Source organism: Triturus cristatus, chromosome 9 (genome assembly GCF_964204655.1).
Source record: "Triturus cristatus chromosome 9, aTriCri1.1, whole genome shotgun sequence".
Lineage (NCBI taxonomy): Eukaryota > Metazoa > Chordata > Amphibia > Caudata > Salamandridae > Triturus > Triturus cristatus.
In genome coordinates, this window is record NC_140592.1 from 1,020,514,260 (window position 1) to 1,020,530,340 (window position 16,081).

General features: G+C 42.9%; 1 protein-coding gene across 7 annotated transcripts in view; it reads right to left on the reverse strand.

The window, feature by feature from the left end:
• The window catches only part of FLVCR2 (FLVCR choline and putative heme transporter 2), a 612,292-nt gene that overhangs the window by 371,613 nt on the left and 224,598 nt on the right, over positions 1-16,081 (reverse strand). For all 7 annotated transcript variants that reach the window (XM_085626721.1, XM_085626718.1, XM_085626720.1 and 4 more), the window contains one exon: positions 12,772-12,913. In XM_085626721.1, the coding sequence (XP_085482847.1) occupies positions 12,772-12,913 (142 nt within the window). The remainder of the gene's footprint in view (positions 1-12,771; positions 12,914-16,081) is intronic.

The window sequence follows — 16,081 nt, forward strand, 5'->3', positions numbered from 1 at the left end:
TTTCAAAGCAGAGTGAAGGGGTGTAGAGTGAAGGGGTGTAGAGTGAAGGGGTGTAGAGTGAAGGGGTGTAGAGTGAAAGGGTGTAGAGTGAAAGGGTGTAGAGTGAAAGGGTGTAGAGTGAAAGGGTGTAGAGTGAAAGGGTGTAGAGTGAAAGGGTGTAGAGTGAAAGGGTGTAGAGTGAAAGGGTGTAGAGTGAAAGGGTGTAGAGTGAAAGGGTGTAGAGTGAAAGGGTGTAGAGTGGAGTGGTGCAGGGTAGAGTGCAGTGGTGTGGAGTAGATTAGAGTGGCGTAGAGTGGAGTGGCATAGAGTGGAGTGGCATAGAGCGAAGTGGTACAGAGTAAAGTGCACTGGCGTACAGCGTATTGACCAAGCAAATTTGCATAGAGTGAATTTTCTTTACTACAACAGCATCATGGAATATTCAGGGTGTGGAAGGACACTTCCATTACAGACAACACATTTTCAATTAAAGTTACCATTAAATATGCACAGACATACAGTTTTACTGCACACAAACGATAATGTGTGGAAATGGCATCACCAAGTGTATTGATTTGTTCTGATCCGATTAATATATTAGTTTCCACCACACTTCAGAATTACAAAATAAATGTGCTTCTCTAATTCTGATTATTCTGAAATATCTGCAAAGTTCATTTACAGGTATTTAAATTTGGTTTTGTGCTATCACAGCAAGATTGTCACATAAATCCTCTCACTTTGAAGTCAGAGAAAGAAAAGTAAATACCAAGCTCCTACAGAAGACAGAGCCTGACATTTGACCTCGGTCTTTGAATGCACAGAAAATGTGACAAGATAAGAACAAGATTTAAAGGTTTGTTTACAGATAACAAACATTCAGAAATATACAGTAAACAAGCTTCGCTCCACCAGACGGACAAACTCAAGCTGAGCAGCCTAAAAAACATAAGGCCACCAAATAAAAAGGATGAACATGTGAGTTACAAACCATAAAGCCAATAGTTAGCAGTGGGAGAAATACATTCCAAGGGAAACGTTCCAAATTTCCCCAAGATGTATTCAGCTGAGTAGTCTGGTAGGCTTTGACCTGAAAAAAGGACTCTCCAGGAGCTAAGAGATAGGCAGAAAGACCTACTGACAAATAAAACAAGAATCTAAAACAGATCATTCTGTTATTTAACATATATAATAGAAATGTGAAAACCATTTTTTGTGTGGAAAGGGAAGCAGTTCCACAATCAATTAGAATGGTTGGTCAAAAGTGTATGCCAAAACATATCTAGAAACCTCTCAATACACTGTAATATGCGCTTGGCAACAACCATAAAATTATCATTAGATTGCCCTTTCAGTAAGAGCAATACATTTATCTGCTAATCAAGTCCAAACTTTACAAAAGTTGATTTGGGGAACTTATGCTGAAGAAGTACGTGACCACTACTTACACCCCCACTAAGCCAACAACCACACACTTCTTTTGACAACAGGACAACTACAAGATTATCTCTTTTTTTTTTTAAGTTTTAAGTTCCTGCTATTGAGACAGAGTTTTCACTTTCAATGGGGAGACCCCAGAGATTTAACATAAGCTTCTAGGGAGCGGATACAGTTTCCTTTGTTATATGAAAGTGAATTCTAATTTAACCTATCAATAAGGAAAATATTAGAGTTAATCAATTCTACGAAAGCTTCTCTTCACTGTCTTTCCTTCAAGAGCGGCGGGGAGTCCCAGAATTCCATAAGGATGGGTCTGGAGAGAACCGATCTATTAGTAGTCGGATGGGACATCTCTGCTTGGATGATCTACCTTTCCTTTCCTCAACATTATGCTAATTTCAACACAGCAATGCTTTCCTCTTCAATAAAGCAAACATGCCAGATGTAATTATTCTGATTAATGCCGGTGTTAAATCCAGTATGAACTATTAGCTGGCAATGGGTAATACGGCCTTAGCCTAGAAAGATATGCCTCTTATTATCCCCACACCAGTATTTTGAACAATGGGAGAAGACTGAAACTGAACTGAGATACCCAAAGCCCTGAACGTTATAAACTTGTATAAGGCACCAGTCTGTCCCACCCTAAGAGGTCTAATACGTACACAGTAACACCACAGAACAGGCAACAAAGCTCAGACACAAAGTGGATGATAGTAGGCCCCAGGCTGGTCTCCTCAGGAACTCAGACATTTAAATCTAGGCACCTATTGACAGTAGGCAGCATGCTGGCCTGTCAGGGTCTCGGACTCTTAGGTAGACTCACCTAGTGTGGGAAACTTTTTTTCAGTAGTAGCTGTGTAAACAGGGTTTACTGTGCTAAGATTATATCGAACAGACATTTACCACTAGTGTCTAGTGATTTAACCTTACTGTTGGATCCAAAAGCGATAAACAACTACGCCCCTTTGGCAATTGACTCTCAGTATAGCAAAATTTAGCAGTCCGAGGCTTACTTAAGGATGTGGTGTGTGGTTACAGACTCATAAGTCTACAGTAATCAGGCGCGAGTAATCCATGACTATCCACCCAGTACTTTGATTTCTAGAAAAGAAAGTACTTTTGTCAAAATACAAGAAACAAAAACACTCTACCCAAGGGCAGTGAATCAGGCATTAATTGGAGTAATATCCTCAGTATGTTGTGGAACAGTCTTTTCTGGTGCAGTACATTGGCTATTGGCACAGGGCAGAGGGAACTTTAAGGCGCCTGTGAGGGGATATTGCTTGGTACTTTGGCTATTCTCAGTCATAGCCAAATCTCTCAACCCGCACTCGAGTAAATTCAGCTCTCCCCTGGGTGAACAATACATTTCTGTTGTCCCTATGGTGAAGCTCGAGAAATCCTTTTACAGGCACAACTGTAAGCAGAAACCGTGCCACTTTGATTGCATGAACTTGGCTGGTCAAACACACAAGGATTACCCAGTCACGGCCTCCACCCAACAGGTTAAGTGCATGCTACATGTTCAGTGGTGGTGTGCAAGTGGCAGCAAAGCTTATAGTCATGAGGATCTGGACGCTTGGGTCTTCCTCAGAATCAATGTCAAACCCCCCTCTCAAGAAAGCAACGGATTGCAGCAGAGTCACTCCTCCAGATGTTGTTGGGTTTCTTTCAGTACTCAAAGATGCTGGAAAGTTCAACTGGGTTTCAATTGCCTTAGCACCACAGTCATTCTAGGCTCTAGGTTTTAGAGTGGAATTATCTTCAGGATAAATTGCAGGACACTCAGTCCCAGATGTTGATGCGCTTTCACAAGGAATAAATAACTAGACATCTGGAACTCGATCGTTGCCTCTTGATGCAAGTTGCACTCATGTCATTGTGTCAGAGTTGCCTCACCTCATCCTCTTCTTCACAAGGACAGCTCAAATGTCCTTCCTGAACAGTCCATCAGCTCTCTCACTTGAAGTACCAGTTAGCGTTCACTAGGTTATTGGTTCCGTAACTTGGGATGGGCCATTGGTGGTCATTACCCCAACCCTGGAGGGCAAAGAAATGTTCTGGTTGCCACGGCCGTGGGACCCAAGCTTCCAAAGAAGAAATTTGTGCACAATGATTGGAAAGTTCTGCTTTATCTTTCTACCAAAGTTGATGGCATTCCTTTTGTATTTCAGCAGTTCAGTTCTGTCAACAGTTCTGCCATTTTTGTCAGTAATACGCAAACTGGTGTAGTCATGGTCTTTGCGATAGGAGTGAGAGACACTGGATTGTGAAATGTCATTTTTCATTTCAAATCGAGTTTGCTAATAATGTTAGGTGGTACTGAAGAAAAGAAGAGGTGGTAACATTGAGAAAAAGCTGCTATGTGGAGCTAATTTTTTTTACAGTGTATGTAAAATAGACCCTTGTGTTCATAAACTGAATAATATTGCCCGATGACAACTAAAAGAAAGACTTTGCAGGTACAAAATGTGAATTGAGAGTTAAGTAACATGAACAAAGATCTCTGGGTCTTGAGGCCCTTAATCAGTTGTGTTGGACTTTAAAAAAAAAAAAACACACGTCATGTACTATCTTTTTACTTACCCGTCTTCTCCACACAAATTGTATGCTAGTAATGTAAGGAAGAATGAGCTGAAACTTCAATAGAGCCCAAATAAATACAAGACCTATTTCATTATAACACCGGTTTATCATGGAGGTGTGTTAAACCTACAACAGAGCAAAAGATATGACAAGTTTGGTAGCATCAAAAGATGCCTGAAGTCAAGTGATAAAGGTCTACGGTTGAGGCTGCACGATGCAAACACCCGAGCTTGACTGGAGAGACCAAGGACAGTAGTAGGAAAAATTATTGAATTAGTCATGAACTTGGCCTGGATTCTATGCATGGCAGGTTATTAAAACATTGTAAAATGGTCTGATGATAAGATTTGAAAGTTAATGCTGTAAGACGTGTATACGTGCGTTTGACGGGTGAGTTTATGAAAACAAGTAAACAATTGAATTAGTTACCAATCTGGTAACATATGACAAGTTATAAAACATTGCACTATGGTCCGGTGACGTGCATGACTTCACTAAGCTTTAAGATGATGCTACTTAGTTTATTTTGAAAAGTGATCCCGATATTGAATTATAGGTTTATGGTTGTTTTGAACCCAAAACAAATAGGGATTTCAATGCTGGAAAACACATTAATGAAAATTCAACAAATGAGGAGACTACGAATCAATGCTCGAAGAAACTAAGAAGATTCTCAATCTTTACGAATAAAAGTTAATGAAAGTGAAATCCCCTTAAAATGGGTTTCTATTGTTATGGTGAAAGATTCACAGATAGGCTAATAGCTGTAGATGTATTTCCAGCTATTCGGAAATTTCAAAGGAGCACCTATATATAGAAAGACATAGTATTGGAGATGTCGGAGTAGAAAAATCAGGGCACGATTAAAAAAAAAAATCAAAGTGAGCTTTAAATCAGGAACACTGGAAGACTCATCTCAGGAGAAACCCACACAAGAGCAACTCTGAGGCTGCTGGACCTGTTAACATGTTAGAGTAGCCTCTTCAAGGGAGAAATGGGCTAGCAAAGAGCAGGGGAACTATCCGAGCTTCAAAGGGACTCTATGCCATTTCTTAATTTGAGCAACACTGCACCGACTGACCTACTGAAAGAGGTTCCAGGAATGTCCAGGAGAAAGCCCAATAATGTACACTTACTGTAAGGGCTTCACCTTCAATATTATACAGAGTATTCATCATACAAAATGCAACTCACTGTGGCTATTATTGCCACATGAAGAATCTATTTTTCCACATGCATTTTTCACATGTAGTCAATGTGCCCAGCAAGCAACATCTACACAGTCAGCTTCTCTCCCTCAAAGTAGGATAAAGGGAGCCCTCTCCTGGCAAGTTAGGAACGTGTTCCCCAGGTCACTGGTCCTGAACCTGACTGGGGAGTTGGTGGTCAGTACCACAACTCTGGTGCTCAAAGAAATCTCCCAGTCGCCGCCAATGTGGGACCCCAGGCCTCTAGTAAGGAAATCTTGCAACACTGAAAGGAACTTTCAGCCTCGTTCTTGTACCTAAGTTGGAGACAGTCCTTGTACATTACAATTGTTCAGTTCTGTGACCTGTGCAGGCTAATCTAACAATACTTGTGATAAGTGTGGGTGTGCAAGACGGTGTTAGATGGGAGCCTCCTTTCACGAGCAATTCCGAACAAAAGAAAAGCAAGAAAGACTGCCCACTTAATCCTACATATTAACTGGTTATGGGGCGAGGTGGTGAAGAAAGGGAGGGGAAAGTGTAGCTTCTCTTGATGGACAATGCGCTAGGAAGGGGGCAGGAGAAACTCTGTAGCTTCAAAGGGACCCTCTGTCTACTTTCTTAATTTCATCTACACTCCACTGTCTGACCTACTGAAAGATCTTTGGAATGTTCTGGGTGAAGCCTGCAATTTGCTGCCTGTGCTATTCCTCCAAGCCTCCATATTAGGTACCACATAGTAATAGTGATACAAAGTGTAACCAATAACAGCTGTAGTCGCATGTACTGGTTTACTCGCAACATGCATTCTTCCCATGTAAGCAACATGTTCACATTCAACAACTACACGTCGGTGCGACACGAACAAACAACATCCATTCCTCTTTTGGATGGGCGAAGGACCCCGTTAAAGGGGACTGATAGAACAATTTCAAATGCGGAATAAGCTGATGGTCTGCACTATAATCATTTCAACACCACCACTATCACTCGTGTGCATCCCAGAGAGACCTCAGTAGTGCCTCTCGTAAAAATTGGAGTTGCCCTTGGTGTGTCCTCTAGACCCCAAAAAAGCCCTGCTCCGAGTCTTATTCCACATCACAGAAAAGCCTTACCCCACACAAATGGTCGTAATGTGGAATGAAGTGGTGGTCAAAACACTACAGCTGGTTATGTGAACTTCAAGGCAGGGGCCACAGTCTTCAGACCCATTTTTTTTTTTTTTTAAACAGACTTTATTGGGTCACAAAACAGAATACAGTCAATCCCCGTCCCCATTACTCCGCCCTCCAGCCAATTCAGAGCGTAGAGCAGTGACCAGTCCACCAAACTGATCATAACTGTACAGCATTCACCCCATCAACAGCTATGCTACGAGGTAGTCCATCCACACGATTAATCCACAGCGAGTGTGCGATACAACCAATATGCCCCCCGCCCCATCCCCCAGCAACCACCCCAACATACCCCCCCACCCTAATCACCCACCCAAGCATGTCGCCAGTATCTATCATAATTACATGCGTATCAAAGCCTCCCCTGCCACTTGTCGGATCCGCCTTCCATATACCACAGCAGAAATTGCCTCACGAGCATAGGGGGAAGCCTGTTACAGGGTTCAAGGGGCCAGGGTCTCATCATCCTCCACCGGATCCCCCCCGTCCCCCACAGCCGAGCGCTTGAACAATTCCAGGAGTGCCAACCATGCCCGGGCCCATTCTTGCGATCTCTCATTTCCACTACGTCTAGCCAGACATAATCTATAAGTCCCCTCACTTCCCGCCCATTTCTCCATTTCCCTAGTCCAATGTAAGAAACTAGGTCCCTGCCTCGCCTTCCAATGGGAAGTAATCTCCCGCTTGGCCAGGACCAGCTCCAGGTCAATAAACCTACTGGTGACCTTAGTCTTTGCAGTGTGCGGAAACCCATGCAGTAAGCAGACCCCCGGGCCCACCTCCAAATCCCTCTCTGTCACCATCAGAAGTACCGTCGCCATACGGGGGTCCTTTCCCTAGGCAACACCTATTGACCATAAACAGAAGGTTAGCCTTCCCAAAGTATTCACATACATAGCTGACAGAACCTGTTGCTGATGTGCAGATGTTTGTAGCCCACTTTACTTGACCTAATGACAAGCAATGAATACTCACTTCGCACCCAGGCCACACCTAAATGGAAAGTTGCAGAAACACTGCGAGTAAAATACAAGTTGGACAAATCTACAGCAGATCTGAATTCATGTTTTCCATCAGGACAAGTTGTAGATTCTAAATATTATTCAGAACCAGGACTACTATGCGTAATAGAGATTTGCAGGGGGAGTAGGTCAGCACCATGCCTATATTGTTGGGGAGTGTATCACACTAACTAGTTCATATACATTCTGGCAAATTCATCTCAGCATTTGTTGCCTTTTACATACTCTAAACAAGCTGGCATCCCTGTAGCACAAGGGCAGACCCGCAAGTCACGCAGCTACCCTCCTACTTAGACATTTTACAAACATTTGCACTCTTCGCACCTCTAACTCTGCCCTATCATGTTATGCACTGCAAGCCAGCTACCAGTGCTTTGAACAATAAGGTCTGAGGTTGCAGAAAAAGTCTTCTGCTTTTGCTGGGCAAAAATAAGTGGCGGCCACCAAGACGCTGCTGCATATGCCTTACAGCTTCAGCGCCTAGACACCCGCGGGTATTAGTGCGCTTTAGAAATCCTATTTTCATTTCATTTCATTACCAGACAAAGTTTATCTGATCAAACAAAAAAATGGAAACTGGGATATTTTGCACATGCTTCATCCGGCTAATGAAGCCCACTTCCTCACACAGACCCAGCACTGGGATCTACAAGGCTGGTAGACTTTGGGTAGCTCAGAGAGGCCGGGAGGCGGGTGCACAATCACTGTTATTGCACATTATTTGCAATGTCTTTCGTGACATGCGATGTCATGAACAGCACACTGGTGCGAGTTATTGTTGAGTGGTTAGCTTTCACTGGCCAATTTCAGTGTTTTCAAACTAAAAATTATAAGCATAACTTCATTATAAATTGTGTGTTTTCAGTGAGAAATCTACATACCTCACACACTCATTTACTAACCTTCCCACTTGCCAGTTACACCGACTAAATGTAGGCTTTCTTTTAAAAAGAAGCCAATTGTAATTAAAAACCCCACCAGGGTGGAATCAGAAAGCTGATTCATCCTTATCAAATCCCAGTTTAATACAAAAAGACAACAAAACAAACAAACAAGGAGATGGAACCACATAGGCAGTAGCTTCATTTAACAGAAAAAGATCACTGCACCTTTAACTGCTTAAGTGAGGTGGGCGGTTCGATATCCGCGGCACTACCTTCACAGTCAATGGGTCATTCACCGTCCTGGAAAAGAAAACGTTTCTGGTGGGAACACCAGAAACATTTTCTTTCGAAATTAAAATCTGGATGAGAGGGAAAACCTTCATTCGTGTCACAAGTTTGATTAGTTTTTATTTTTTTACTGTGATGAGCAGCAAGCTGTGCACAATGACATCACAACAAAATTAAGTGAAACATGCACTGGTAATTGATCGGTTTCTTCTATGTAATGTATAAAGAGCTGTTTTCATCAATAACCCTCCGGGAGAAGGAAAGAGCTCTCTGACAAATAACACGGGAGTGCAGAGGATGTGGTGCAGTGTTCAGAGTTGCTGACTCAAGAGCTGGGGATCCCGGTCCGAGTCTTGGTGGCCCTGCACAACATCCTGTGATTCTATGCACATCACTTAATATCTCCGGGTGATAAATTGTTATATAAATATGCTGCAATAGTAAAAGGCAAAACTTTATGAAAATATAGTTCCACCAAAGCGGATGTTAACAGTATTTTGGCGGCGGGAAACTAATAAGAGAAGCAGACGAGGAACAAGCATTGGTAAATGCAGGAAAATATCCTACAGCCAATAGAAATGGAGAAAAGGTAAGTGGCACGCACAGGTAGTAGGTACCAATGAGAAGCCAAGAAAGAGAGGAGGCGGGATGTAAGTCCCTTTTAAGTTTATATTAAAAACAATAGATTTCTCAAGCACTGCGCAAGTGCTGTGCAGGCAACACCTAAAAAGATTATGCGAACAGTGCGCTCTGCTTTCCCTTTTGATCAGTGCTCAGGGGCAATACTCTCCCTCCTGAGCGCTGACCAACACAGGAGAGGCAGCACAGGAAAGGGGACAAATGTCCCTTTTTCAGAGCGCTTCTTCCCTAGTGGATCCCTGCAGAGTCCACCACACTAGACCATTGAGTTTTAGTGTTTGAGGCGACAGTCCCTCCCCCCGCAACAGTCTTTCGGCACCCCCAGGAGGTGAAAGTCCTCTAAGCACCAAGGAAATAACAGGCCGAAACAAGGAAGGAGTGGGGCAAACCACCCAGGTATCAGGCCGTGCCCCAACCCAGAACAGGGTCAACTGTATTTCTGTCCCACCTGGGCAGATAGATGGAGGGTTTAGCTCAACTCAGCCCCAATCATTGGGCTCTTTGGGGGTAGAAAGCCCACTAGGATTTATTTTTGTTTAGGAAAAATATACGGAGGCATTGGGCCTATTCTCCAACCTTAAGGCCCCGACTGTCTTTCTGTCAGCCTAGGCCAAAAAGCACCCCCGTCACCATGACAACAGAGAAGAAATTTGGATTCATTTTGGTATCGTTTTGAATTATCATCTGACAGAGTGGGCGTAAATCCCACTTTCTTCTCCCTGGCAAAGCTGAATGGCTGCATTATTCGGGCCTGGGGTCAGCCAGCGACCAGAAACCCTACAAAAGTCCGACATTTCTGAAAACTAGACACCTGAGAGGAGTCTAGGGTGGAGTGACTTGCATGGATCCCACTAACTTGTCTTACCAAGAATGCACTGTAAACCTCACACTTTATCTAAAATCATGCATTTTCCACCTATTTCTGTGAGGGAAAGTTTCAAAATCTGCAGAGATCCACAAAATTCCTCCCACCCAATGTTCCCATACTTCTCCCAATAAACACAATGCCCAACTTGTGTAGCTGGGTTGAGCACATCAATTCCACAGTTACTCACATCTCCATTGGTGGCAAAAATCAAATATCGCCATGTTGTGGTTTGGGGTCTCTCTTGACAGGCACTAGGCCCACTCGCACAAGCAGGGTACTGTTTTATCAGGACAAGTGTGTAAACAGAACACTAGAACATTCGTTATTGCCAATTGGGTTTCTCTCAGATTTATGTTCTAAATGTAAGCCAGGTGCAAAAAAGAACGTATTTTGCAAAATGCCCTTTGAATCATGATAGTCAGAGTAACACAAAATGTAGATGTGTACAAATGACCACTATTCCCAAACTCAGTGCACATTTAAGGTGTCCTTTATATCCATTTGTCATTCATTATTTTACCAAATGAATGACTGCACTTTCAGTACGCAATGAAAAATCGCTATAGGCTGCAGCCCAGTTGTTGGCTCTGGGTAGAATATGTTAGTGGACAACCAACAAATATTACATATCCCTGTGCCAGAAGTAATTGCCGGATATAACAGTGTATTACTTTTGTAAATCTGGCATCAGGGCAAAACAAAATACAGTTTTAAACATCACCAAATGCTATTTTTCCTACATATTTTCGTTATTTTTTTTTATATCAACGAGTTTTTCTGGGAAGACCACAAGCTTTCTACACAAAATGACTCCAGGCTGAATTCAGAATTTTTTCTAGTTTTCAGAAATGCATGGCTTTCCATATTCACTCATGGGTGTTCAGCGTTTTTACACCACAAATTTCAAGTAGGTTGCAATAGAAATTAAAAAAATAGGAAAATTTAAAAAAAATCTATGAAAAAAATTGTGTTCTTTTACAACAAAGCTTGTTGCTGAAAGCTGGCAAGAAAAAAAACTTGTTTATACCACTTGAAAAAAAGATATGCTTTCATGCACAGCATTTTTGCCCATTAAAAAAGAATTACATTTTGCCATATTTTGGCTATTCTCCTGGTTCCCTCAAATGGAGTCCACCAACAAAATGTATCTTTAGAAACCCCAAACTATGGGGGGTGGGGGTGGGGGTGGGGGAATGACACAAATTTGGTTCGGATGCTTTTTGTGTAAAACAAGTTAAGGCTTAAGAGTGAAGTCCCTCAAACATCAAAAAAGGGCTCAGTACGGGGGCAAGAAAAGCCTCATAGCTAAGGGGTAAGGTGCCAGCAGCCCCTCAATCACATGGAATCTGAACTTGAAACCTCGTAGCACTAATTTTATGTTTCCTGGGAGCCCCATTTGCCACTTCATGGAGTGTTATGTTGTCAATTGGTGAAATTCTGGAAAAGTAGAAGAATACATGGCCAGCCTTAATCTAGGATGTATCGTGGATGGCTTTTCTGCCCATGCTCAACATGTCTACTGAGTGCTCAGCTAATTCTCCAGAAGCAAGGCCTTCTTTTGGAATGGTGGTGCTCCAGTGACCTCCTGCCTCGCCTAAAGAGAGAACTCTCTCTTGGGTCTCGGGAATAAGATGGGCTGGTTCAGGACAATTTTAGGGTTGTTGAGGTGTATGAGGGAGATCAGAAAAATGCCAGTCAGATATCAAGATCTCTCATGTCTCCTGTCTGTAATGGTGCCTTGTCCTGGGTACTTCACCTTATGAATGGAGTACTCCACATCAAGTCAAGCTTAGTTTTAAAGTCAGGCCTGAAAGACAACATACTGGTGGAGTTCGGTTTAATCTGCAGAATAAAAGATGCCACATCGTTGAGCAATTAACTGCCAAGGACCTCCACGTCTGGGAGCAGATCCAGCTCAGGCTGCAGGAGAACTGCCTCTCCTCCTCAGAATCTGTAATATAATGTCTTGACAAATATCACACACCTCAACAGAATGACTATCTGGAAGACAAAACTACACCTACAGTATGTTCACCACTCCAGAACTGGTCCCACTGCAAAAGGCCCATCCATCAAACACAGGCAGAGAGAGGAAGGAGGGTACAATTGATATAATCTCTGTTTCAGAGCAACGTACCAAAATAATGCAAGTTATCGACAAATGAAAAGCTTTAAAAGGGTGTCCGATGCCTAGAGACACCACGTGAAGGCAAATAATGGCTTCCAAAACTAATACTTGTTTATGTAAATCAAAGCCAAATGTGTACGTCCAGTGCTCAGGTGACTTTGAAAGCTAGGTCCTTGAGCAGACCCAGGAGTAGCCTGCTGCCTCTGAAGAAGCTTCAATCTATCCGGCTCTTTTGCATTCACTCTTTATTAAAAGAAAATTAAAAAGCGTTTTTCAGCTCAGGTTCTTGCCCGAACCTAGGTTTTAGTGGAAATTAGAGTAGGAAAATAACAACAACAAAAATGATCTGGCATTAGATAAACATTCATTTAAAATATTTTTCTTAAAAGAGATATCTCTCTTTGAAAAGAAGCATTCTAGGATCCTGCAAACAGGCGCCAATAGGTTTATCTTTATAAATATTAATGAAAATCCCATAATTGAGACGGCTGTGCCCCTTTGGCTACTCCTACCCATGAAACAAATGGCCGCCCTGTCCCTTTTGGACCACTTCAGCAATTTGATTCACTTACCTAATACCACCAGGACGAAAAGTAGAGAGGCCACGGCTGCGGTCCCATAGAACATGAGGCGAATGTGGTATGCCAGCTCGTCCAGGTCATCGGAGTTAGGGACCAGAATAGGTGGTAAGAGAAAACCCACGGCGATGCCAAGCTGGAGGGAAGAGAACAGGCAGGGAGTCAGTCAGGAATCTTCAATGCCAAGACATTGACGAGGTCTGCAGCAACTAGAGACATGCATTCACCAGGGAGTGTGAATAAACAGGCATTCATTCACAAGGTAGAAGGCACACACTCCATCAATATTACTGAATATGAGCATAATGAACCGATGATTCGTCATAGAGCTTGAACAGGCTGACGTAGGCTTAGTGAATCGTAGTGAATACGCTTCCTTCCGGTTGGGTTAGCGCATTAACACAGTAGGACTCACTTTCCACTTTAACGTTCCCCTTCAATCACATGAGGGGTCAGGCAAGACTTAGAGTACCTTATCCCAATAATACTCTGGTGTAACTTTACATTTGCAGAACAAGGATCTATGAGCGGACTTCACCAGTGTGGACAGGGATACCACACGTTGTTTTTTGATAAACAAAAGTACATGCCCCTGAACCTAAACAACAGAATGGCAATCTCAGCACTACACCACTTTTCTGCCTGTGATGCTTGACACTCAATGTGCCAAACATGAGGCAATCAAAGTCATACACAGGCTCAAAGCACACACAGAAATATTACATATATGCATACACTTTTGTGATTTTGGCTACTACAGGAGACACACGCGAGTCTCAAGACACAGGTTTACATGATATTAGCCACAATTAGACTGGAAGCTCAAAATAGCCCTAGAAAACTTTTCAATCCCTCCTCCATGTTCTAACCTCCCACACCGGTTTCACGTCACACTACACTTAAAGGAACAAAAATTGCTCTCTATGAATATGTGTGTTCAAGCTCCTTATCCACACATACAAAAGACTATAGGGGCAGCTCCTTCATTGGAGCAGAGGAGTGTTGCCCTCCTTAAAATCCTACCCCCCCAAAGATCCAGAAATGAAAAACAAAATGGTAATACCATTTTATTTGTTATCCCCCATCCCCAGCCGAGCGTCAGGACGGAGTGACAGCAGCAGGGAGGAGGGTGGTCTGGCGAATGCACTGCTTAAAGTATACACGTCTTTTTGGCCGGCCGTCTTGCGATACCAGCCAAACATGCCACCAAAAACTACGCAAGTTCAGCCTATCTGAACGGCTGCGTGCTGTTCTACCAACTGCGTGCAGTTCCATCAGACACTTCTGCTCAGCTGAAGTCTCACTAGCACACATGCCACGCATGCGCAAAAACAGAACAAGAGACCGTGCCTTCTCTTACATCACTCCTAAAGCATTGAAAAAGTTGCAACACCACATCAGAGCCTTCTCATCGGTTCTTACATTCAGCAAGAAGCTGAAGACCTGGCTGTTGGAGTAAGGCCCATAGGATAGCCCACACCTGTAAAGCACCAGGATATCCTCATGGGTGATCAGGCGTTACAAAAATCCACATAACATATGGCGCTTAAAAAGAATGTTTTTTTTGTTTTTTTATTGCACCTGTATTGCGTATGTATTCGGGAGCAGCACTGCGATAAATATAAAAGCCAGCAGAGAAAGATGCTGGTGGGCCTAAAGATGTGTTGGTGTCTGTCTATGGGGCCAAACTCTGTAGATCAGCTGATGTGTGTCTGCCTATGGGCCAAACTCTGTGTAGATCAGCTGATGTGTGTCTGCCTATGGGGCCAAACTCTGTGTAGATCAGCTGATGTGTGTCTGCCTATGGGGGCAAACTCTGTGTAGATCAGCTGATGTGTGAACTCCCACCTGGCTTACTTTCACGCATTCTTAGATCTACACATAGATGAACCAACAAACAAGGTGTTGTAGGCACTCAGGGGGCACTTCACATGTACAGAGCGGGCTCCAACATTGTCCTTGGAAAGATAGCCTAGTGTTATACGTTCTCGTCTGCGTGTACCAGACACACACTAGTTCACTGGTTCGTACACCACCAAGGATGCCTGAATCCTTAACGTGCATAGTGCTAAAACATTTGAGCGCTGCTGCTGTATGTGGACAGGCAAGACACCAGATTGAATACAAACTCGTGCTAATCAAACCCTCTTCTCCCAAGGATAATACACTGAATGCCATTATTGTGGATCATTAATGCAGATCTTTGCAGGGTGAATTACCAGTGTAACAAGAAAGTCTTAATATATCGTAGTTTCTCTGCTGCAACAACAAATTACGTAACCCCTCTGTTTGGGTAATACAAGCTTACCCCATAGGCAACTGCAGAACTGTACTTCAGGATTAAATCTGGGTTGAGAACGCAGTCGTCTTTAAGATTGTTTCCATTTATTTAGAATACACAGTGAGCTTTAGCTCCACCAAGAAGATAATTACTCTCTCCTTATGCTATTGGCTGTTCTGTGCATCATTCCACCTATCAAGTACTTCCATTGGAATTCACCAGGGACTATCTTACATGTGAAATATATGCTCAATCAGCACATGGGTGCATTTATTTATTTATCCTCTACATGCATTGTACAGAAAGTAGTCTGTTTTTGCTCCTTATTTTATCTATGCCAACAAAGCCAAAAAGGCAGGCTTTAATGTGATAAACAGTATTCGTGCATGCCACACATGTAAACATCATTTGTGACCGCCTGTGTTTACAAGCAATGGCACATTAAAGTCGGACCTACTGGCCTTGCCAATGCTTATTATCTGTAAATAGGTTCATAGTCCATAAAATGACTGCATTCTGGTGTCGTTTTTTTGTAGGAATGACATGGAGACAAAACGTGAATCCCCAAGGGGAGACGCAGATCTACTAAGCTGAATATTTAGGACCTGAAAGATCAGCCCAAGATTGGGATGCAAGTAAATGAACCAGGGATGTGTTATAACCAAACAGAAAGGTGTATGTGAACTACAACATCCGGGTATGGGAGTATCCCTCAAGAAGGCTTCAAACAAAAATAAACATTTATTTGAACAAGCCTGAGCAGATGAAGTATTCCCATCTCCTCTTGTGCAAGGTCTTCCTTTCCAATGCTACAGATTCCTGACCCGCCTCTTTTCTGAAATAGACGACCCTCTTCCGCACCCCCTTAAGGGCAAAAGACAATATTTAGGATTTGAACGTGAAACTATGAAAATACCCCTAAGGCTCTGAAACAACAACCAAGGGAATGAGGTTTTCCTTCTCTTTTGGCCGCAATGACTGACATTAGCACGGATTCCTTACGCCTCTTCTCTGAACAGAAAG